Source organism: Ceratotherium simum, chromosome 25, assembly GCF_057802395.1.
Source record: "Ceratotherium simum simum isolate JZ-2026a chromosome 25, ASM5780239v1, whole genome shotgun sequence".
NCBI lineage: Eukaryota > Metazoa > Chordata > Mammalia > Perissodactyla > Rhinocerotidae > Ceratotherium > Ceratotherium simum.
This window is the reverse complement of record NC_141924.1, coordinates 28,987,157-29,010,659: the sequence shown is the minus strand read 5'-3', so window position 1 is coordinate 29,010,659 and position 23,503 is coordinate 28,987,157. Positions and strand designations below refer to the sequence as shown.

The 23,503-nt window shown below is 42.0% G+C and overlaps 1 protein-coding gene across 2 annotated transcripts in view; it reads right to left on the bottom strand.

The window, feature by feature from the left end:
* The window catches only part of EEA1 (early endosome antigen 1), a 127,822-nt gene extending 111,597 nt beyond the window's left edge, over positions 1-16,225 (bottom strand). Inside the window, exon 1 of one of the 2 annotated variants that reach the window (XM_014779605.2) lies at positions 16,022-16,225. In XM_014779605.2, the coding sequence (XP_014635091.1) occupies positions 16,022-16,045 (24 nt within the window). In that variant the 5' untranslated portion in view covers positions 16,046-16,225. The remainder of the gene's footprint in view (positions 1-16,021) is intronic. The other variant, XM_004417951.3, reaches the window with a different exon arrangement.
* Positions 16,226-23,503: the final 7,278 nt, after the last annotated feature.

Below are 23,503 nucleotides of genomic sequence, written 5' to 3'. Positions count from 1 at the left end.
CTTGACCTAGAAAACGTATAGTACCATATAACTCCACAGACACTTTTCTATCCATCATAAAACCAAGTACCATAGTAAGCTTCTTTCAAAAAAACCCTAATTTCTTTACAAATATACCACATTTAACCCTAACTCATTTATACCAGCTTTCAGCTGAGAACAATTCTTATTTTTTGAAATGTGAGCAATTCCACCTAACCTAGAGCCATCTACAACTTTAATGAGCAAACAAATACAGTCACCGTGTTGTTAAATTATTAATGCTGACATGAGCGCAATTCCTCTTCAATTTGTCTTTCAAAGTGGCCTCTAAGAGGCTATCCCCCCTGTTGCATCTGATTCCAGCCCTCTCCAAAACTTCCCAAGCAACAGCACATAATATACGTCCGCATCTTAAGTCTTCCCTGCCTAACCCACGAGCACACAATACTACACTATGCCACAGAAGGGGGTCAGAAGCATCAACCTATCTAAATGCCATTTGCTCTTGCTTTCAGCAGGGCCTGTCAAGCGTTCCACAGATAAAAGTCCACCTAAATCTAGGAACAGGGATTCAGAAAATAGGAGTTGGAGTCACACAGTTGAACTGCATTCAACTTCCAATTTACTCACTTAGAAGCTTTGCAAATTTACTTAACCTGTCTAAGCCCCAATTCCCATCTTCAAAGTGGAACTAATGATGTCAGCCTCAGAGGACTGGTATGAGGATTAAATGAAATAATACATGTAAAATGTTTAAATCGGTGCCTGGCATTTGGCACTTATATTATTATTAAGTGCACCTCTCCCAAAAAGACCTAGAATCAAAATTTAAAAGCTGGGAAGCATCTCAGAAATCACGTTTCAATTGTACCACTTTGCAGATGAAGACACTAAGCCCTAGAAAGTATAACTGGCTTACCGGATATCACGCCGCTATCTAATGTTAGAGTTACAGTTAAAACTTAGGTTTCCCAGGTCCCAATTCAATATTCTCTCCACCATCTAAAATGTTTCTTGGTCATCTCTCTGATACCCAACAAGACACTTAATTTCTCTAATCTCAACTTCTTCATTGATAAATTACAGGGACAGGACCAGATCATGGGTCCTTCTAGCTCCAGTCACTAATCTTTTTTTTGTTTTTTGTGAGGAAGATCAGCCCTGAGCTAACAGCCATGCCAATCCTCCTCTTTTTGCTGAGGAAGACTGGCCCTCAGCTAACATCCGTGCCCATCTTCCTCCACTTTATGTGGGATGCCGCCACAGCATGGCCTGACAGGTGGCGCGTTGCTGTGCGCCCGGGATCCGAACCCAGGCCACCAGCCGCGGAGCGTGCGCACTTAACCGCTACGTCATGGGGCCGGCCCCCCTTCTAGCTCCAAAACTCTCATCCCATGATTCATTTGGGCCCTCAAGTGGCTAACTTCAAAGCATGTTCACAGAAACCAAGTCAAATATTTCCAATCTCTTTATATGCTTAGCTTTCTTATGGACACTTTCAAAATGCTAAAACTTAGTTACTGGTTATTAATAGGAATTTACCCCTCAAAAGCAGCCAAGTCAGGGGGGGAAAAAAAGACAAGCCAAGTCAGTAAGAGACTGAGACTATTAAATATCAAAACTAATTACAGACAAGTTACTAGTAACTACATTGGGTTTATAGACATCATACAATTAATTCGATATTAAGTAAAAGAATAAAAGTTTTTTAATACCTAACATTTTTTAAATATCTAACATAACTAAATATCTAACATATAATTAAAACTGATCTATATATTTTAAGCAAGTTTAGAGCACTAGGTGTTTTGATTCAACAAATATGGATAGGAAGACACAAAAATACACCAAAAAAAGGTTTTGAGAAGAAGTCACTTTTCATTTTTTAAGTCTTAAAATCACTTGGGGAACTGAGGAAAGTGCTGATAATAAAATTTCCTAAACAGAGCATCTGTGAGCCATGCTCAAAATCCCAGCAAATGGCCTTGAAGACCTATTACCTAGCACTTTAGAATCTAAGAGGGGCCGTCCCCGTGGCTTAGCAGTTAAGTGTGCACGCTCCACTGCTGGCGGCCCGGGTTCGGATCCCGGGCGCGCACCGACGCACCGTTTCTCTGGCCATGCTGATGCCGCGTCCCACATACAGCAACTAGAAGGATGTGCAGCTATGACATGCAACTATCTACTGGGGCTTTGGGAGAAAAAATAAATAAATAAATAAAATTATAAAAAAAAAGGATCTAAGAGAAATTCTAATCTAGTGGCTGTGAATTCCTGTTATAAAAGATATGTAGAGTATCAGTTTCAAAGAAGTAAAACACAAAATTCATAAAATTAAAATCTACCCTGAATAGAGCCGGCCCAGTGGCATAGTGGTTAAGTTCATGCACTCCACTTCAGCGGCCTGGGGTTCGCAGGTTTGGATCCCAGGCCCAGACCTATGCACTGCTTATCAAGCCATGCTGTGGCAGTCCTACATATAAAGTAGAGGAAGAAGACGGCACGGATGTTAGCTCAGGGCCAATCCTCCTAAGCAAAAAGAGGAGGATTGGCAACAGATGTTAGCTCAAGACTAATCTTCTTCTCACACATACACAAAAAAATCTACCCTGAACATAATCATCTTTTATGATGTAAAAATCCCTCAGAAAGCCTATCCAAACAGCAAATGACTCCTAATTTGGGTTCCCAAGGAAACAGACTGGGAGACTGGAATCTGCAAGCAGGAGGTTTACTGGGGAGTGCTCTCAAGAACACCTGTGTGGGCACAAGGGCAGCATGACTGGGCTGAGGAAGAAGCTGAACAGCACTGATCAGTAACAGTTGTAACAGCAGCCTCAGCTAATCCTACCAAGAGTCCTGAAGCTGGGATGGTCCTTCATAGAAGGCCCTAATTGAGGCAAGGGGTGGATTTTTTGCATCCTCCACATCAACCAGTAATTAAGCGCAGGCTGCTTCCAGGAAGGGGACATCATCTTGGGTGAGGCAGCTTCCTTCTGTAAGGGCAACTCCCAAAGAAGGATACAGCTATGAGCCCTCAGCAGCCAAGACTCCAGGCAGCGAGGGGAATGTGTCTCAGTCCTGCAGAAGGATCTAGGGGCCACACCAAAGCATCCACTACAATGAATGTACCTTACTTGCATTTGAGATTCTCATAAAGGGCTATAAACTGGTGCAAGGGGTGGGGGCCAGGGGACAGGACAACACACGGACGACAAGATGACACACACATCGGAAATCTCAATAGAGAAGGACACCTACTATCTTCTGGAGCCTACCATTTGGCAAGTCACCTTACATGACATCAAAATTTTATCACTGAATACTTGCTTCCTGATGAAACTGTTTTTGCTCAGCAAAGATGCTAGAAAATAGGGTAAAAAGTACCAGAATTTGTTATATAACACATCTAAAATGCTACTTTGGGACTGCAGATGATCTGCAGACTCAAAACACTGGTACTTCCTTGTTTTCAACTTTTACAGTGAAAAGCACTTTAGAAATCACCTAGGTGGTGCCCTCATTGGACAGATAGGGAAAGTGAAGCCAAGAGAAGCTCAATGATTTGCTTAAGATCACACTCATAGCAGAGGTAGAACTCAGTTCTTTTGATTCCTGATTCAGCGATTTCCCTACTTGCTCTGGTACCTTTATACTCAAAAACTTAACAAAATCAAAATAAACCTGAAGCATGACTCATTGTAAAGTTCAGAATATCAACTTCCCCTAGATCATTTGCATTTTCAAAACCATGCACGTAAGAAACTTGAGTTTTAGACTAAAGAAATTTCAATTGGTAGGAAATAATTTATCTTTCTATTAACAATAATAATGGCTAACATACCATCTCTATGATAAGCTCAGCACTTTATTTACATTATATCATTTAATCTACACAACAATCCTTTGAATAAAATCAAAGGGATTGTTCCCATTTAGCCAAGGGGGAAAAAATAAGGTTAAAAAAGCTCAAGAAGTTGTTAGCTAAGATCACAAACACAACAATGCACAGAGCTGGGATTCCACCTGACTTCAAAGCGTGTGCTCTTAACGTTAAATCATTCACTATGCTACAGCCCCTATGCTTCCTTGAAATTTTCATGTCTGAACTTTTCAAATTTCCATAACGTACAAGATTTATTTTCATAACCAGAAATATATTCTTTTATTATTTTTAAATATTTTTATTTGTAAAACTAAATCATTACTTAAAATATTTAGAAGTTGCAAACATATATAAGGATATACCAGAAAAATAAATATCTTACAGAACAAAATAAATTCATACTCCCTTCTCAGTGCTCTAAATCAATATAATTTACCACTTAACCCATGCCACACAACAATGTATTTTGGCATAGCACTATATAAAGACAGGAATCCTTAAAACATTTTCGAAATATTATTTAGCTAATAAGTCCAAATAAAGTATCACTGAGACTCTGGAAAAACGTTTATATTAGGATACTTATGTAAAACTTAACCATAGTTTGGTATTAAACACTGAGATGAGGGAAAGAATGTGGCTTTCATTAAATTTAATCTACTGCTATGACCTGCGCAACACCTAAACAGACATCTATACAACTAAATGATTCATGTTATTGCATTAAATATGTCAATCAATCATGGCGCAGGCAATGGCCATGGATCTATCCTAAAAGAAAGTACCCTACCACTGCCCATGTTGAAAACCTAGTCCAAGACAGCCAGGTTACATGACCCCATGTCTATTGGCAACTGACCAAATGTGATCACCTGGACCCAACAGCAGCCATTCCCAAGCTAGGCAGCAGACAATAAAATGGCTCAGTGGCCAAAAAAAAAAAACGCTCCAATGCCAAGAATGAACTACTGCTGAGTTCCATGCTTAGGTCTTCAAATTGCAAATTATGAAGAGAAATGATTAAACAGTCTCATAAACTGAAAGTAAACAGACATACAGTGCAGTCACGAGGTAAAGTAAGAGTACATGAGGGACTTGAGTAAATCCAAGTTATAACCCAGCCAGTGTTCCAAAAGGCCACAGACTCTGAGTATGCAGAATCTAAGAAGAAAAAACCTAGAATAGAGGGTAAGAAAATTAGCTGATAGCAGAAACAAAAGTATAAGGATACAAGGGACACAAGTATGTGAAGAGTCACAGAGTCCTTTAACAGCTGAACCCTAAAGTGAAAAATGTACAAAGCCCTGTCACAGGGGTCTGAATAGCACTACCTTGGATCCTTCAGAAAGCCTTCTTGTAAAAACGGCTCAGAGGCTCAGCCCCATATAAAATTTTTGGTTTTGAATTTTCATGAAATTCCATCTTTCCTACTGCTGAGTGCATCCTCATAACCACCACTATCTTATTTTTCAGCTAACCTGATGGACTCTTTATTCCTAGAACCAAATGAACCTCATGAGAACTATTATCAGTGTTTCAGAGCTGGTAAATCCTATTTCTAGAAGAATGATCTGTAAAGATGTGTTTCATGGTGCCACAACTCCTAGAGGAGGAATCCTAAGCATCATATGACCCCACTCCAAACTCCCAACCTCAGTTGACTAAACCAGCAATGGACACCAGACCCAGAGGAAGCAATTCTGTTTGCCAGCCAGAGACCTATACATGACCTGACAAGAAAAAATGAGGAGGACATTTAAATTCTTCTCTTGGGATTTGGGAATTGAGACACTGGGCCAGTTGGCTATGCAAAGCTAAGATGAAAACCAGGTAGAATCATGTGGTCATATGGCCATTTGGAACCCTGAGCATACTGAGTAAGCAGCAGCAAGGAGGAGGGATGCAGAGACAAGATGTCAGTGGTCCATGAGAGAGTGTGAGGCAGAAAAAAGAGCTGCCACTGTCCCTGCCACAGTCCTATTCTCTAGAGACCCAACTGTATAGCAATTCCTCTTCTTGGATCACTTTGAAACCTTACAATAAATCTCCCTTTCAACTTAAACTCATTTGAGGAAGTTTGTAATCCTTGAAAATAAAAAGCGTTTATTAGAACACGGTCCAAGGATGACAGATTACATTCACACATTTAATATTTAATTACTCTGTGTCCTCTCCTCCATCTTTCTTGGAAGAGTAGTCTGTGCTCCCTGTTTCTATTTCCTTACTTCCCAGTCAGTCATTTCTCCCTATGACCCTCCTGAAACTGAAATAGATATGACCTAACTGTTCCTTTCGGCGGACACTTTTCAGTTCTTATTTGACTTGACTTCTCTTCAACATTTGCACATATCTAGTACTTGCCTCCACCTGTCTGCTGAGTGTGGAACCTATATTTCCACCTGCCTTCTGAACATCTCCACTGGGATGTCCACATCTCTAGTTCACACTCATCTTCCTCCCCAAACCTGTTCTTCCTCCTTTATTCTTTACCTTAGTCCATTCCACCATTCTCTCAGCTACCCAAACTACTCACAGTCAACAAGTCCTATTATCAAGTCTCTCTCTTAACTTTCTTGAAAATCAGTCTAATCTCTCTCTATCCCCAAAGCCAATGCCTGAATTCAAGCTTTCATCATCCCCTAGACTGACAATGAGAGACCCAGAAATTCTGATTCAATGGAGGGACTTGAGAATCTTTCTTTTGTTTTTTTAAGGATTCCCAATGATTCTAATCTATAGCAATTTTAGGAACTACAATAACTGTATAGCCGGTCTCTCCCTTAATGGAGCCATGCTCTCTACACAGCCACCAAGTAGTCAGCATATATTACTGAAAAACCACCAAGCACCAAGCACTAAGTTCGGTCCTACACACTAAGAAAATAAAATCCCCACCCTAAGGAAGCTCCGTCTAGTAGAGGAGAAATCATGTAAACAAATTACAAAAACAACATTATAAACTTTCCAGAGATATGCAGTGTAACAGCTACTATATACTAAGTGTTTACTGAATGGTGGATACTGTGCTGAGTGCTGCATGGACATTATTTCATTCAATCCTTTCACAACACTGTGAGGTACATATCATCCTCAATTTACAGATAAAGCAACTAGGTCTCAGAGAGCTTGAAATTTTGCACAAGATCTCACCCTCATGAGGAGAGAAGCTCTAGCCTTAACTGATGGTTTAATACCAAAAGGCCATTCTCTTCATTAGTATGGGGTGCTTTGGGAGAAGAAGAAGGAAAAAGAAAAAAGCAAGCAAGTAACTCCTAGCGTCACCTGAACTGTGCAACGTGGACAAGTAACGACAGGACACTCTGAGCAGAATAAAGACCTTCTACAGAGATATGCAGGGAATCATAAAAATAGGGTAAGTTGTGGGAATCACATAAAGTGAGGATGGCAAGGTCAGTGCATGTACAGAGGTACGTGGAGATGAGCCTGAAACGATGTAAAGGAACCAGAGCATTTTGTGTGCCTAGGTGAAGAGTCTGGACATCTCCCATGGGCACTGAGTAGTCACCAACAGATTTTAATCAGAGGAGTGATCCACTTGATTTGCTTTTTATAAAGATTACCTGGGGAAAATATTTTGGGAGTGTTTTCCTTCTTATAAATTAGATCATTTAAAAACTTTCCATGGCTCCATATTGTCTATAGTAAAAGCCTAAAACCTCTTCCAGTCTCATCTTTTATAACTAGCCCCAACCACATGGAGAAATACTAACAATTCCCCTACGCTGTGCTGGATTATTTCATGCTCTTGCATTTCCTTGGTTCTTGTCTCTAAAATGCCTTCTCTCCCTTGCTCCTCCGTGCCTGAGTCACTTCCAGCCTCTGCAAGGCCTTCAACAATCTCCATTCCCTGTCTCCCCCCACACACACACTGTCCCCCCCTTCTACCACAGAATTAGCTAATTTCTTTTGTGCTCACATACTCTTCCTTTGTGTATCTATTAACACCACTTATCACATTGCTTTATAATTATTTATCTGTCTCCCCCATTCAAACTCCTCAAGAGCTTTTTATCCCCAAGCCCAGCACAGTAACTAGCACAGAAGAAATGGTCAACAGTATGATGAATGAATGTCTGCACACACACAAAAGAATGGAGCTTAAGAAAAAAAGATAAAAGATGGGAGTGATAAGAAAAGTGTTCCTTGAAGAAATGTGGAGTACATAATAATAATAACAAAACATTAGTGGCGTTAGTAGCAACTAACATTTATAGAGAGCTTACTATGTGCCGGATACTGTTGTAAGAACTTTACATGTATTAATTCATTTTATCCTCACCACAGCCCTATGAAACAGGTACTATTATTAAGACCATTTTAATGAGACACAGAGAAGTCAAGTAACCTGCCCAAAGCTATTCAGCTAGTAAATGGGGTGCGGATACCACCCCAGGCAGTCTTGCTCCAGAGTTCAGGTTCTAAACCACTAATTATACTGTCTCTTTAGCCCAAGCGAAGACTAGGGGGATTAGAAGAGAAAACTGAGTTCTAGCCCTGGTTCTTTTATATCTTAATCTCTTCTTTATTCTTAACACACTAAAAATAAATCTACACAAAGAGAAAATAATTCCAGTTTTTAAAATTTGCTTCAACAAATGACTAATAATTTCATCAAACCTCATGTGTAACTAATCAGAGAAGCCTTCTCTAGCATCTTAGTTTAGATCAGGGCCCTCTTGCTGTGTGCTCTTGGTAGTCCCTGTGCTTTTCCTTCCTAACACTCCTCCAAGGATGTGACTATATAGTTATGTGATTCTTCAAACAATTCCTCTCTCCTCCCCTGGACACTAAGCTCCATGAGGGTTCATGTCTGTTTTACTCATCAATGGGTCCACAGCACACAGCCCCCATAACAGATGTTTGGGGAACAGATATGTTCAAAAGGTCTTCCCTATTCATCACCTTTCGTTCTGCTCACATCGCCATCATCCTAATGCAAATCATAATTACCTAGTGCCTAAAATACTAAAATCACTCCCATCTGATCTCTGCTTATACTCTCCTGTGGTTTTAATACATCACATGCAACACTGGCAAATTAATCTTCCTAAAACACTTCTTTTGATACTCATTCAACATATATTATTAACTCCTACCTTGTACCTGAAGGAAACCAGAATATATCATCCCAAAATACGCCACTTTGCCATACTGATTATTTTGAATTAAAAGCACTTGAGTAACAGCAGATGCAAGAAGGACACTCTCCTGCTTCTTCCTGAAAGCAGGAGATAAACCTCTCATGTGAAAGGCACCCTCCCTGGACCACAAGGGTAGAAGGCATCCTTATCATCAGAGACAAAGAATTGGGAGCTGAGAAATCTGTACAAACAAACCTTGTTAAACTAACCCTTACCTTCCTAGTTATTTCTTTACCATTTACCACTCCTAGCCCAAACCCCTTTGTCTTCTCAAGTCTTCACAAATTTATGGTTTATTTGTCTAAAAGATATAAACACTCCCTGCTCTGAGCACTTCTTTGGGTCTTCATTCTCTTGTGAAGGCTCCCATGTACGTGGCAAAATTTAATAAAATGTGTATGTTTTTCTCTTGTTAATCTGTCTTATGTCAGTTTAATTCTTAGGCCCAGCCAGAAACCCAAAGAGGATAGAGAAGAATTTTACTCCTCTACATGCCAAATATATTTCTAGGCTTAATAAAATCTTATTGCTTTCCTACAGAATAAAGTTCAAAATTTTATAGTTAGATTTGTCTGCTGAAAGAAACAAGAAGGAAAGCTACCCCAGATCTTGGTCTCTAATACCATTCCCCACCGAAAGGAATCAGCTCCTAGGAGAAACGGCTAATTTCAGGGATGGGAAACGGTAGGTAGAAGTTGAGCTTGGAATACCTTGTTATGCCAGAGAATAAGGAAGAGCTTAAAAAAATGATAGGGGCATGTCAAAAGGACATAGGAGCCACCCTGAAGGGGCTCCCACTGTTCAAATCTGGGACAATTTGGGCACAAAATAATTAAGAACAGTGATGAGGAATACTACTCAGCCATAAGAAACGACGAAATCCAGCCATTTGTGACAACATGGATGGACATTGAGGGTATAATGCAAAGTGAAATAAGTCAGAGGGAGAAGGTCAAATACCGTATGATTTCCTTCATTAAGTAGTAGATAGTGACAACAATGGACGGATACATAGGGACAGAGATTGGATTGGTGGTTGCCAGAGGGGAGGGGGGGAGGGAGGAGGGTGAAAGGGATAATTCGGTGCATGTGTGTGGTGATGGGTTGTAATTAGTATTTTGGTGGTGAACATGATGTGGTCCATGCAGAAATAGAAGTACAATGATGTACACCTGAAATTTTTACAATGTTATAAACCAATGTTACTGCAATAAACAAAAAATTAAAAAAAAAAAAAGAACAGTGATGAGTTACAAAACGTTTAAAAAATGAAATTATGAGTCTATACCAATAGAAAGGAAAGAAGGAAGGAAAAAAAGGGAGGGAGGAAGGTAGAGAGAAAGAAAAGAGGGAGCAGGGAGGGAAGGAAGGAGGGAGGGAGTGAAGGGAAAGCCAAGGACCAATGGGTTAATATAGAGGAAGTGCTGGAGTGGGCAAAATCATCATTTTGCAGTCATTATGGTGAAGATTAGATCAGGCAAGAATCAACAATGGATGCTAAACCTAGGGCGAAATTTTGATAAGGAACAGGAAATTTGCATGGCCTTATAAGTATCTGCCTACTAACCGCAAAGAAAAAAAAATTATTATTATACAGTGGAAAAATTGGGCTACACCTTGACCTTGGACAAAGTAAGTAAAATTAACATTATCTAGAAAGGACAGAAAGACATCATGGGCCTCCAGACGTGATAATCTGAGAAGGATACATCTTCTAGGCAACATTCTGGCCAAGAATGCATAATCTCAATCTAATCACAAGAAAACGTCAAACACAACATGAGGAACATTCGGGGTGGGGGGGTAGGAGTAGAAGGGGAGGGGATCTATATTCTTCAAAAATGTCATAAATTGCAAAGAAATGCTGTGAAAATGTTCCAGATTTAAAAAGGCTAAAGAGACATGATAACTAAATATAATACCTAACCCCAACTGGACCTTACACTGGAGATACGGAAATGCTACAAAGGACGTTATCAGATCAACTGACAAAACTGGAATTATGGATAGTAAATTGAATCAATGTAAATTTATGAAGTTGACAACTATACTGTAGTTATGTAAGAGAATATCCCTATTCTTCACTGAAGTTTTCAGAGGTACAGGATCATAACTGATCCTCAAATGATTCAAGAAAAAAAAAATTACATACAGAGAGAGAGAGATGAGAAGAAACTTATCAAATGATAAAGGAAATAGGATAAAATGTTAACAACAGGTATATCTGGATAAAGAGTATACAGCTGTTACTTGTATTAGTTTATTCTTGCAACTTTTTATAAGTTTGAAATTAATTCCAAATAAAAAGTTAAAAACTATATAATACATGTATTCAACTAGACCTGCACAGTCCAATACAGTAGCCACTAGCTAGATGAGGCTGTTGAACAGCTGAAATATGGTTAGTCCAAACTGAGATGTGCTATTAGTGCAAAATACACACCAGATTTCACAGACTTAGTAAAAAAAAAAAAGAATGTAAGATATCTCATTAAAATTTTTATATTGATTACACATTGAAATATTTTAGATATATTTATGCATTGATTAATGACAGCAATACGTTCTGAGAAATGCATCATTAGGCGATTTCTTCATTGTGCAAACATCACACAGTGTACCTACACAAACCTAGATGGTATAGCCTACTACACACCTAGGCTATATGGGTACTAATCTTATGGGACCACCGTCGTATATGAGTTCCTTCGTTGACCAAAACACTGTTATGCGGCGCATGACTGTACACAGGGTCAAGAAAATATATTTTAAAAATTGTCAAGAAAATATATTTTAAAAATTAATTTCACCTCTTTCTTTTTAATTTTTTTAAATGTGGTTACTAGAAACTTTAAATTACATATGTGACTCTTATTCGCATTGGACAGGACTGAGCTCGACAACCAAGAATCTCCACAATGAGGTGTCACACTATCTTTGTCAATTTCTCTCTCACTTTCTTTCTGCTCTCAACAGATATCTATCTCTAGAAGTCACTTGGTTTTAAGTTATTCAAGGGTAGGGGTTGTGTCTTATTCTACTGTAGCCCCAGTATCTAGCACACAGCAACTGTTATAAATATTTGTTTATTGAAAGGAAATATGCCAAGGAAGGAGGTCGGGCAGAAAGAATGAACTCATTCCCATCTCTTGAGTCTTTACTTATACTGTAATTCATACCTAGAGTGAAACTAAAACTTCTCCTAATCACACACATTCTTCAAAACCCCATCTCATGTCCATTTTCTCCAAGACTGCCGGCTCACACAGGTTCATTTCTGATCCTTCCTCGTGTGTACTACTACAGCCTTCATTGTCTATATCACGGACTTTGGCACTTAATCATATATGTTCCTTCAGGGAGAAGTCAGGTCTCATATTTTTCCTGTATCTTCCACAGTGACTAGCATAGTGCTAACCATATCAGTTGAGTAGAGGGACAAAAGGGCAACAAAGTGCCAGAAAAAGGGAAATGGATTGGGAGTTGGGAAAATTTGGATCTAGTCTCAGTTCTGACATCCACTAACTGTGTTACCTTAGATAAATCATTTAATCTCTTTCTGTTTCTCCTTCCACATTTTGAAATGAGAAAGATAGACTTGTTGACCATAAAGGAGGACTCCTCTTTCTACAATTCTAGAATAATTAAATCCATTTTTTCTTTAGCAATACTATTGATATATACCAGTAAAAGGAAATCTAATACACTAATGTTAAAACACAGTAAGTTCCTTAAGAAAGAAATGGCAGCAAAGTTTACAAACTGCCAAAAGTGCTAAATGCTGATCAACTTTCTGGCCATCAAGCACTTTAAATTCACATTTCTCTTCAAAGGACTACTAAGCAAAATAGTCAATACATACATATTGGAGCTACCTCACTTTTTTTTTTCAGACCCTTTCAAGCCTCAAAGACACATCTTTTAGAGTAAGCTAAAGGAAAAAAAGAAGAAGAAGAAGAAGAACCAGAAGAAACTAAATTTTCTGTAAAGTACCCTGGGACCTTATTGATGATGCTCAAAGACTCTAAATTATAATTGATTATAAGCACATCGTGTTTCTTCTTTCAAAAGCGCTATTTAAAGGACACTATTCAGAAGAAAATTATAACAGTTAAAATGAAAAGGTCATCTAAAAACAGAATGTTAAAGGAATGCAATATAATTTCTAAGCATGGAGACCATTTCAAACAAATCTCTAAATCAGCAACTTTAGTTTTCATCTTTTTTTTTTTTTTTTTTAAAGATTTTATTTATTCATTTTTTTCCCCCCAAAGCCCCAGTAGATAGTTGTATGCCATAGGTTCACATCCTTCTAGTTGCTGTACGTGGGACTCGGCCTCGCGTTGGACGGAGAAGTGGTGCCGCGGGGCGCGCCCGGGATCCGAACCCGGGCCGCCAGCATCAGAGCGCGCGCACTTAACCACTAAGCCACGGAGCCGGCCCGTAGTTTTCATCTTATATCTTAATACCACTACTGAGAAATAAGATTATCAGTGTGGGGTAAAATAAAATGGTTGCCATGTTACATAATTTAAAAATTCCAGTTATACTCGTTAGTAAACACCACCTGTGGAGTTAATAAAATATATATTCTAGGTTCTAAACTAGTAATACAAATCACAAGATTTCTTTAAGGCTTTTATCAAAATGCCCCTATTAGATGGTAAGCATTAAGACTGACCCATCTACAAGATAAAAGATAAACTACTCCGAAGGGACTCTCATGTGATCTGGTCTGTAGCTACCTCTGCAGCATCATCTCCCACCAATCCCTGCACATCATTTCACTTCCTAAACCAATCCCTGATATTACCTGCCCCTTTTATGACTCCAGGCCTTGGTATTTGCTGTCCCCTCTGCCCTTCCCTCTTTTGAGCAGCAAATATGCCCTCCTCCCTAAGGCTTTTCCTGATTGCGCCAACACCCGCCCCACAAAGGGGCTCCCAGGCACTCTTCATTCTTCTACTACATAGCACTGTAATTACTTTTAAATGTCCACTTCTTCAGCCAGGCTGAGTTCTAAAGAGAGGGCTTAACTGTTTCCCAGACCCTAGCATAATACCTGGCGTTTACTGACACTCAATATAAGGACCCTGAAGAAAAGAAACTTAAGTAGTTAACTGTGAGCAACACTTCAAACTCTCCTATAAAAGAGTATATACATAGAACACAGCAGTTCACAGCCAGGGGCAATTTTGCCCCAAAGGGACATTTGGTAAAGTGTGGAGATACTTTTGGTGGTCACAATAGGAAGGAGATTTGGGGGGTACTACTGGCATCTAGTGGGTAGAAGCCAGGAATGCTGCTAAACATCTTACAATGCACAGGACAGTCTCCCACAACAAAGAGTTACCCAGTCACAAATGTTAACAGTACCATGGTTGAGGAACTCAGTTGTCAACTGACTTAGTCATATGTAATGATTCCATATCACATCTCGGCAATAACCAGAATAAATTCCAATTTTGGAATTTCAACTGAAACTTCTGTAACAGTTGACGTGTATGCATGTGCCAACATTAAAAATGATCTTTATATAATCTAAATGCTTAACAACCTTAAACTAAGAATACTGGAAAGCATCCCATATTTCTGAAAACTAATTTGTAACTACCAGAAGCTAATCTTAAGTCAGTAAACACTTTGTTTTATTTGTCAACTTTAAAGCAAACCACAGGCAAACTATTTTTCACTTGTGGAACTATGACAGAAACGCAATCTGACGCATGAGGTAATCAGTTCCTCCAAGTCCAATAAAAGAACAATCTCTAAGTAATGCAAGTAAATCATGCACAGATGTCTTTCCTGTTGAACACAGGAACTGATGGCAGAGCAAAGGGCATGCCCCTGCTACTGCCAAAAACACTGGCTTATCAAGATTTCAAAAAATTCTGACAAAACCACTGCAAAACGTCGTCAAATGTCAATAGAGGTGGCAGATACAGAAGTTAACTATTTCTCCCCGATCCGTGACCACGTTGCACACGACTTGAACATTTCACAAAGCAATGCAGATCAAGAACACTCCCTTTCTGTATAGGAGATGACTCAACTCCCTCTGGCACAGTCCTTGGCTGAATACTACAAATCCACTCATTTCTTCTGTCCTGTAAACTAGTTATCAGTCCCAAAAAAGGAAGGAAAAAATAAAAGATACCCATAACAAAAACTGAGCACAGTACCTCTTATAGGAAAAGAGATTTTAAGTGTTATTCTAGGAACTGATTCCTCAATAATACAGCTTTCCGAAGCTCTGATCTTTACATCTTAAGGATTTTCCAGATTTCAAACAGAGACAGCACTGGCAGAAAGTGAAGGAGTAAGTCTACACCACTGGATAAAGCTCACTGCAGACTTATTCCTAGACAGCTCAAAAAAGGTACTGGGCTGGGAGGGGGACACGCATTTTTAACTGGAAAAAAGAAAAAAAGTTTCCAACAGTGAGTAATATCTTCCTCCCCGGCTGACTTCGCCAGTAAGTGTCGGAAGCCGGGCTGGGCCGACGCCAGGCCAGGGCTCGCCACCTGACCCTCCGATATTGTCCAGACGCGAAAGCGAAGCCGAGCGTGGCAGGTGCGTGTCGTGTACACTCGGGGGACCCGGAGGGCGGGGGAAGAGCGAGGCCACCCGGCAGGCGGCACCAACTCTCCGTCCACACGGCGTTCCAGGATCCGGGAGGACGCCGCGCACCACACCCTCCCGCCGGCCGGCCGCCCGCCCGCACTGGCGGCCCCGCGCGGGAGCGGGAGCGGGAGCGGGGCGCCGGACCTGGGCGCGCGGGGCCGCGGGGGACTCGGCGCCCGCCCCCGGCTCCGGCCTGGCGCCCCGCCCGCCCTCCCCGCCCCCCAGACGGACGGCCGAGGCCTAACCGGCTCCCGGGCTGTGGGGCCTAGAGAAGGAGGCGCCCGCGCCGCCGCGCCTGCCCCTCCGCGCGGCCCCGGCTCGGGCTCTCCCGCTCACGTGCCGCCGGAGAGGCGGTTTCCTCTCTTACCCTCTGTAAAATCCTCCTCAGCATGGTTTACACACCGCCCGGCGCCGCCGCCGGGACACTCCGGACCCTCCGCGGGGCACTGATACTCGGGACTGCGCGGCCGGGAGGGGCCGGGGAGGAGGTCGGGGCGAGGCGGTGGCGGCGGCCGCTCGGGCAGCCCCGACTTCTCCACAGGCGGCGAAAGGGAGCGCGCGAGCGAGCAACGAGGCAGCTGGCGAGCGCCCGCCCGCCAGCCGGGCCACCCCCGTAACTGACAGCTGGGCGGGCCCTCCGCCGCCGCCCCGCCCTCCCGGCCTGTCCATCCGCGGCAGGCGGGGCTGGAAGGGACCAGGCCAGGGCCTGCGACCAATCGCAAGCGGCGGCGGCGTGGGCGGCTGCGTGACGGACAGGCGGCAGGACGCTGGCGCCGCCGCTCCTTTCGGCGGGCGGGGTGGACGCCGCGGCCGCCGAGCGCACGCCCGCGCTCCGTCAGAGGCCGCGCCCGCGCGCAGACCGCGTGTCCGAAGAGGGGCGACGTGGGGAGCCCTGGGGCCCCGCATGGGGGTGTCCCTGACCGCAACCGGAGGAGGGGCTCCGGGGCTGGTACCTGCGACCGCACCTCAGACAGCTCCATAAAATCTGTCAGTGGGACCCGGGCCTTGACCAAGCCTAGGCTGGATCCTCATTTCTGCCGGAAGCGCTTAGCCCCTGAGTGGAAGCAAAGGAGAGAACCGCAGACTCGATTAACCGGTCTGTTGGGCTGGTCTCCCCTTGTCCAACCCCTGGTTTCTTTTCCCTACTCGCTTCTTGCTTCTAATTTCAGCCAAAGAGAAAGTAAAGAATCAGAAGAAAAGGTGGGAAGAAACTGGAATTTAAGTTGCAAGGGAAGTTTGGGGTTGTCCTTTTTGAACCATAGTAACGATATTTAAAGGACTGATGTGGCTAACATGTTGCACTTTCTCTTTCTAAAGAGCATTCTTGGCCCATTCCCCTAAGGAATTTTAAATCCTATTCCGGTCATAGATAGATGAAGTGAATCGACATGAATGCGTCTGTTTCATAGATTAAGAAAAAATAATGAGGTCACGGATAAACAGCTTGCCAAATCAAGGGCGTTGAACTTGGAACTGTCTTCCAGGCACGATGTCATTATTTAAACTGAAAAATCACAGCTCTCGACTCCTACCATTCTGCTAATATTCTCAAGCTAAGAGGCTGGACTTCCACCCTGGGAAGAGAAGAGAAACCTTTAATATTATTTAAATAGGGAAGGAGAGGGAATAATGCAGTTAACCTTGCTGGGGGAGAACAAACCCTGAAGTCTATCAAGCAATGAATGGAGTGCTTATTGGAAAGTACTTCCAGATCTTTTGAACAGATGCAGCAAAATGTAAAAGTGTTTTGTAAAGTGTAAGTCATCATATAATGTAATATGTTGTTTCTATCCCAAGCATATTCTGTTTTTTACTTGGTGTGTCTGTGTCTACAGGGCAGCAAAAGAGTCATGCCTATAACTAATACATTATTAATCACTATTGATAATAGTGCACTTAAATACTTCCAGGCAGACATAGCAAAGTACACACTTTTTCGTCTTTCCAGACACAAGGTGCTTTATTTTCAGACAACATGGGAAATATTTTCACTGACATAGGGTGATAAAACTGTGTGATATAATAAGTGTATATTTGATCTCTGCCCCCAGTTCTTGACACAGAGCTTCTCAAACCCTTGTAATTTCCTGAGGGATAGGGTACTAGGAGCATCTTTTGTTCTAATATTTGATCTTCGACCCTGGTTCCTGACACCAGAGCTTCTAAGATCTTGGAATCACCAGAGTGATGAGAGTGTCTTTTTGTATGCTGATGAGATGACTGGGTGTTGGGGTCCCTAGATAGCTTGAGGATGGAGGCTGATCTCCAGAAAGACCAAGGCATGATTAGAAGGTTAGAACTTTCAGGCACACCCCCAACCACCTCCAGGGAGGAAAGGGGGGCTGAAAGTGTTCGTCACCCGTGGCTAATGATTTAATCAATCATGCTTATATAATGGAACCTCCATAAAAACCCTAAACAATGAGGTTTGGAGAACTCTTGGTCCTGGGAGGTCCAGGACACATCAAGGTCCTGGGAGGATGATGTGCCCAGAGAGAACAGGAAAGCTCTACACCCCTTCCCCCATACCTTGCCCTGTGCATCCCTTCCAGTTGGCTGTTCCTGAGTTGTATCCTTTATAATCAACCAGTAATAGTAAGTAAAGTGTCCTGAGTTTTGTGAGCCATTATAGCAAAATTATCAAACCTGAGGAGGGTGTTTGGGAACCCCCAATTTATAGCCAGTTGCTCTGAAGTACAGGTGGCAACCTGGGACTTGTGACTGGCATCTGAAGTGGGGGCAGTCTTGTGCGACTGAGCCCTTAACCTGTGGGGTCTGCCCTGACTTCAGGTAGTTAGTGCCAGAATTGGACTGAATTGCAGGACTCCCAGTTGGTGTCCAGAGAATCGGAGAATTGCTTGGTGTAGAATAAAACCCCACACGTTTGGTGTCAGAAGTGTTGTAAACAGAGTAAAGAAACAGTTTTTTCCATTTAAAGTGACATTTATTTCTCTTTTTTGTTTGTTTTTCAAAAATTAATTTAGTTTAAAGCTGCTTATGAATGTCACATGCTTAGGCCTTCTATACTGGAAGTGTCCTGTGGAATCTTGTGACTGATAGAATAGACTCTCATCTACTGCTTAGCTAGATGTCTTATTCAGAAGTCTGTGTGCTCCCCTGCAGCTTATGATAACTCCATCACTGGAATAATACACCAGAGAACCTAATTACTCCAAAAGAAAATAAGCAGTGGGTGAGACATAATCATGTAAGAATATCCCTCACTAATTTAGCAGCTTCCCACACATGATAGTTCTGCTACCCCATCTGGCCACTAATTTCTATCCATTCAGCTCTCTTACATTAATATTCCATCAATTCTTTGACTCCATCAAGACCTCCAGTCCACTGGCCCCTCTTACTTTCTTAGTATCAGCCATTTCCCAAGCATCCTTATTTCCATCAAAACCCAGCCTAAAGTCCATTATCCAACTTTATAACTCCCTCCCCTTGCAAATATGCTTAACTTCACCTCTCTCTTCCTCCACTGTTTTCATCTAGGAGAACCCATACCCAACTATCCACCTGCTCTGTGCTGCACAGGAGCAGCTGAATATCACTAGAGATACCCATATACAGCTGCGACTGTTGGGCTCATTTTACTTTAATAGCCACAGATCTCAAACAGGCAGTCAAGACCATCCAGCAGCGGTCCTGTTACACTTTCCTCCTGTCTTCTTTCTCTAGATCCCCAAAATGGCTTTCACACCTATAGGTGTGTCACTGTCTTACCTGGCATTTTATTCTTAACTCACTCCAATTGAGCCTCCTTCTCACCTATTCCAATGAAACTGCTTGTGTTAAGATCACTAATGACCTACATGTTGCCTAATCCAGTGACAACTTTATTGTTTTGACTTTATATGACCCTCATTTACATTGAAAACAGTTGACCACTCTCTCCTTGAATTATTTTATTCTCTTGGCTTCCTTGGCAATACACTTTCTGGTTTTCTCCTCAATGACCATTCCTTCTCAGATTCTGGTGACTTCTCTACTGTATATCTTCATGTTCAAGTGCCCCCTACTCTGTCCGAGGGACCCTCTTGTTTATGTGTCACTCACAGGCTAGAGGTGATCTCAACTACTCTCTTGGCTTTAAATTTCATCAAATTTCATCGGTTTGCCCAAGACTCCCAAGTCTATATCTCCAGCCCTCACCTCTCCCCAGATTTCCAGACTGATATAACAAACCATCTACTTCCTATTTCTTCTTGGATGTCTAATGAGCGTCTCAAACTTAACATGGCCCAAACAAAACTGTTTCATTTTTATCTTCAAAACTGCTTCTTCCCCTGTTTTCCTGTCACCGTATGTACTACTACCAGGTGCTTAGTTGGGTCAAACCAAAAATCTTGGCGTTATCTTTTTTTTTTTTTTTTGTGAGGAAGATCAGCCCTGAGCTAACATCCAATGCCAATCCTCTTCTTTTTTCTGAGGAAGATTGGCCCTGGGCTAACATCCGTGCTCATCTTCCTCTACTTTATATGGGTCGCCGCCACAGCATGGCCTGACAAGTGGTGCATTGGTGCACACCTGGGATCCAAACCTGCGAACCCTCGGGTCACCACAGCAGGGCGCGCGCACTTAACCACTACGCCACTGGGCCGGCCCCTGGAGTTATCTTTGATTTGTTTCTTTATCTCATCACTTTCCCATCCTCCAGCCAATCCATGAGGAAATCCTGACAGGTCTATCTCCAAAACATATCCTAAATCTGCCACTTCTCTCCATTATCACCTTAGTCCACAGCACCTCCATCTCCTATCGAGACTACTATAAGTCTCCTCGTGTGTCTCCCTGCTTTACCTTTGGCTTCTCTGTAATCCATTCACTACACAGCATCTAGGAACAACTTTATAGATGTAAATCAAATAATGTCACTACCTCCTTGTTTGTAGTTTTCCATCACCATCACAATACAATCCAAATACCTTCTCCAAATACCTTCTCCAAATACTCTGTCAAGCTGGCCCTGCCTGCTTCTCTGCCTTCTACTTATAACACTCCCCCCTTGGCTCGCTATGCCCCAGCCTCCCTGAATTTTTATTCCTCAATTGCATAATGTTTATTCCTGCCTTTGCACCAATCAGTTTCTGTTTAGGAAATGCTTCACCCTGAGATTTTGTGGTTAATTTCATGGTATTCGTATTGCACCTTAAAAGTCGCCTCCTCAGAGATATGTTCAAGGATTACCTCATCTAAAGTGGTCTCCACTCTTTTTTACCGCTATCAACCATTTTAATTCTCTGCAGAGCAGAGAAAATACTATTTCTGACTTTTCTTGTTTGTCTATTTATGTCTCTCCAACAAAAATGTATGTTCTTTGAGTGCAAGGACCTTGTCTCTTATTCACTGCTATTTCCCCAATGATTAAAACAGTGTTCAACCCATGGTTAGCACCAAATAAATATTTGTTGAATGAAGAAAGGAAGGAAGGAAAAAAATGAGGAAGAGGAAGGAAGGAAGGGAGGAAGGGAGGGAGGGAGGGAGGAAGGAAAGAGGGAGAGATAGAGAGAAGAAAGAAAATTAAATTTCACAACAGTTGTTGGTTACTTACTTACTTACTGGGTAAACCCTCCAAAACATGTACCCTCTTTTTCCCCTGACTATGATTTTAAACATACCTGCAGGGGGCCGGCCCGGTGGCGCAGCAGTTAAGTGCATGCGCTCTGCTTTGGCAGCCCTGGGTTCACAGGTTCGGATCCCAGGCGCGCACTGACGCACCGCTTGTCAGGCCATGCTGTGACAGCTTCCCATATGAAGTAGAGGTAGAGGAGGACGGGCATGGATGTTAGCTCAGGGCCAATCTTCCTCAGCAAAAAAAAAAAAAAAAAACAAAACTGCAAATTCTTTGACCCACTTTTACCACCCAAAGGTAGAATCTAATTCTCCTTCCCTGAAGGAGTGAGGAATGAGAGATGATAAACCTGCACCCAGGTTAACAGCCAGAGGACCATTATTACCTCCCTCCCATAATTCTCAATGGGTTACCAGACAGTCTTATGGTTTCTATTACATATAATTTATTTGCTAGTGATCCCCAAATCTCCATTCCAACTCTCTCTTCTAAATACGAAACCCGAATATCCAACAGCCTACTGAACAAATCCACTTCGATATCCCACAGAACCCTGAAGCTCAATTCGAAATGTCTGCACTCTAAACTGACTCATCATCTGCCTCTTCTGCCCACCCTTCACGCACTCCCCTCTGAGCTCCTGGGTTCCTGTTCAGTGCTGGCCCACCGTGCCCAAGCTAGAAATCTCAGTGTCATCTTTGTTCCCTTTTTATTTCTGCCTCTATTTAATTAATCACGAGGTTCTATAAATTCTACCTCACTTTGCCCCATTTTTCAAGTCACTCCATTCTGACCTCAGTTGCCAACTCATCTCTGATTTTAGTCCTACATCCCTCTAATTCATTCTCCACACTGCAGCCCAGTGACCTTTCTAAAGCACAAATCTGATCATCGTTAGTCCCTTGCTTAAAATTCCTCACTAGTTCCCCATCATTTTGAGGATAAAAACCCAAACTCTTTACTGTGGCTTACAAAGCCTTCACATGCCCTCGCTCCAGCTCTATCTTTATCTATTGACACTATTTTCTTTGCACTGTACTTCAGGCATGCTGAATTATTGCAGTTTTCTGGCTCATCACAGTCTCTCCCCTACTTCTGGGTCATTACATATCTATTCCATATTCCTGGAATATTCCCTACATTGATCCTCCTTCTGTCTGTCTAATTCCTACTTATCCCCAACTCTCACCCTCCACCCCAAACTAAGCTACATGGCCTGTGTGTGCCACCATTTTGTACTCAATCCTATGATAGGACAGAAGAGACTTTGAGTCACAGACTCAAAACACTCTAGGCTACATGACGAATTTGTCCCTAAGATGCATCATTCAACTACCTCCTCTTGTTCTGAATACAGACTCCAAAAAATTTTCAATTATAATTGGCTTCCCAGGTAGTTTTATCTTTAAAGAGTAAATGCACTGGTCCTGTTGATTCAAGCATAACAGTCCATATGAATATTTTATTGCCCATTGTAAATTAATAAAATGACATTTCAATCCTGTAGGAGTGGATAATATGAGTTTGCCAAGAGAAGACTTTATTTTCAATGTGCTGACGAAAATTCAAGTTTTGAGCCTGCAAAGCAAAGATTCAGAGCTTGTACCACAGTGAATTTACCAGTGTAAATGAACTTCCTTAGGTCTTTTGACAGCTAGCCAGCTGGCCTCCCTAGGCGGCATAATTAGAATGATGAGTTGTATAGAATTTAGACCTACTGCACTTCTATCTCCCCTTATGATTTGATAAAAACTCAGTGATAGAAGATTCCGGAGGCTCTAATTCAAACAGTACATTACCTAAGCCCATGGATTGCTTAGAATAGTCTGAAAATCTAAAGTAGAGTAGTGTAGTCAGGTCTCAAATGAATGGTCCTTTGTGAAATACTAAGTCTTGCCACCTCAGAGGTGGTAGCATGAGTGAGGAATGAGAGATGATACAGTACTTCACTTAAAATAATTATTATTAATAGTTAAATTATTATTGTGTAAAAAATATTCTGAGTGGAAAAGGTTCTCTCTCTCTCTTTCTCTCTCTGTCTCTCTCTCTCCTTCTCCTCTATATCTATCTGTACTAAGAAAAGTGTTTTGTCTGTTAAGGGAGAAAAAATCTACCTGATAACTCAGGGCAATCACCTCACTCATGTTATCACTTCTAAATGATATTAAAATATATTTAATATCAGGGCCGGCCCCGTGGCTTAGCGGTTAAGTGCATGCGCTCCGCTGCTGGCGGCCTGGGTTCAGATCCCGGGCGCGCACTGAAGCA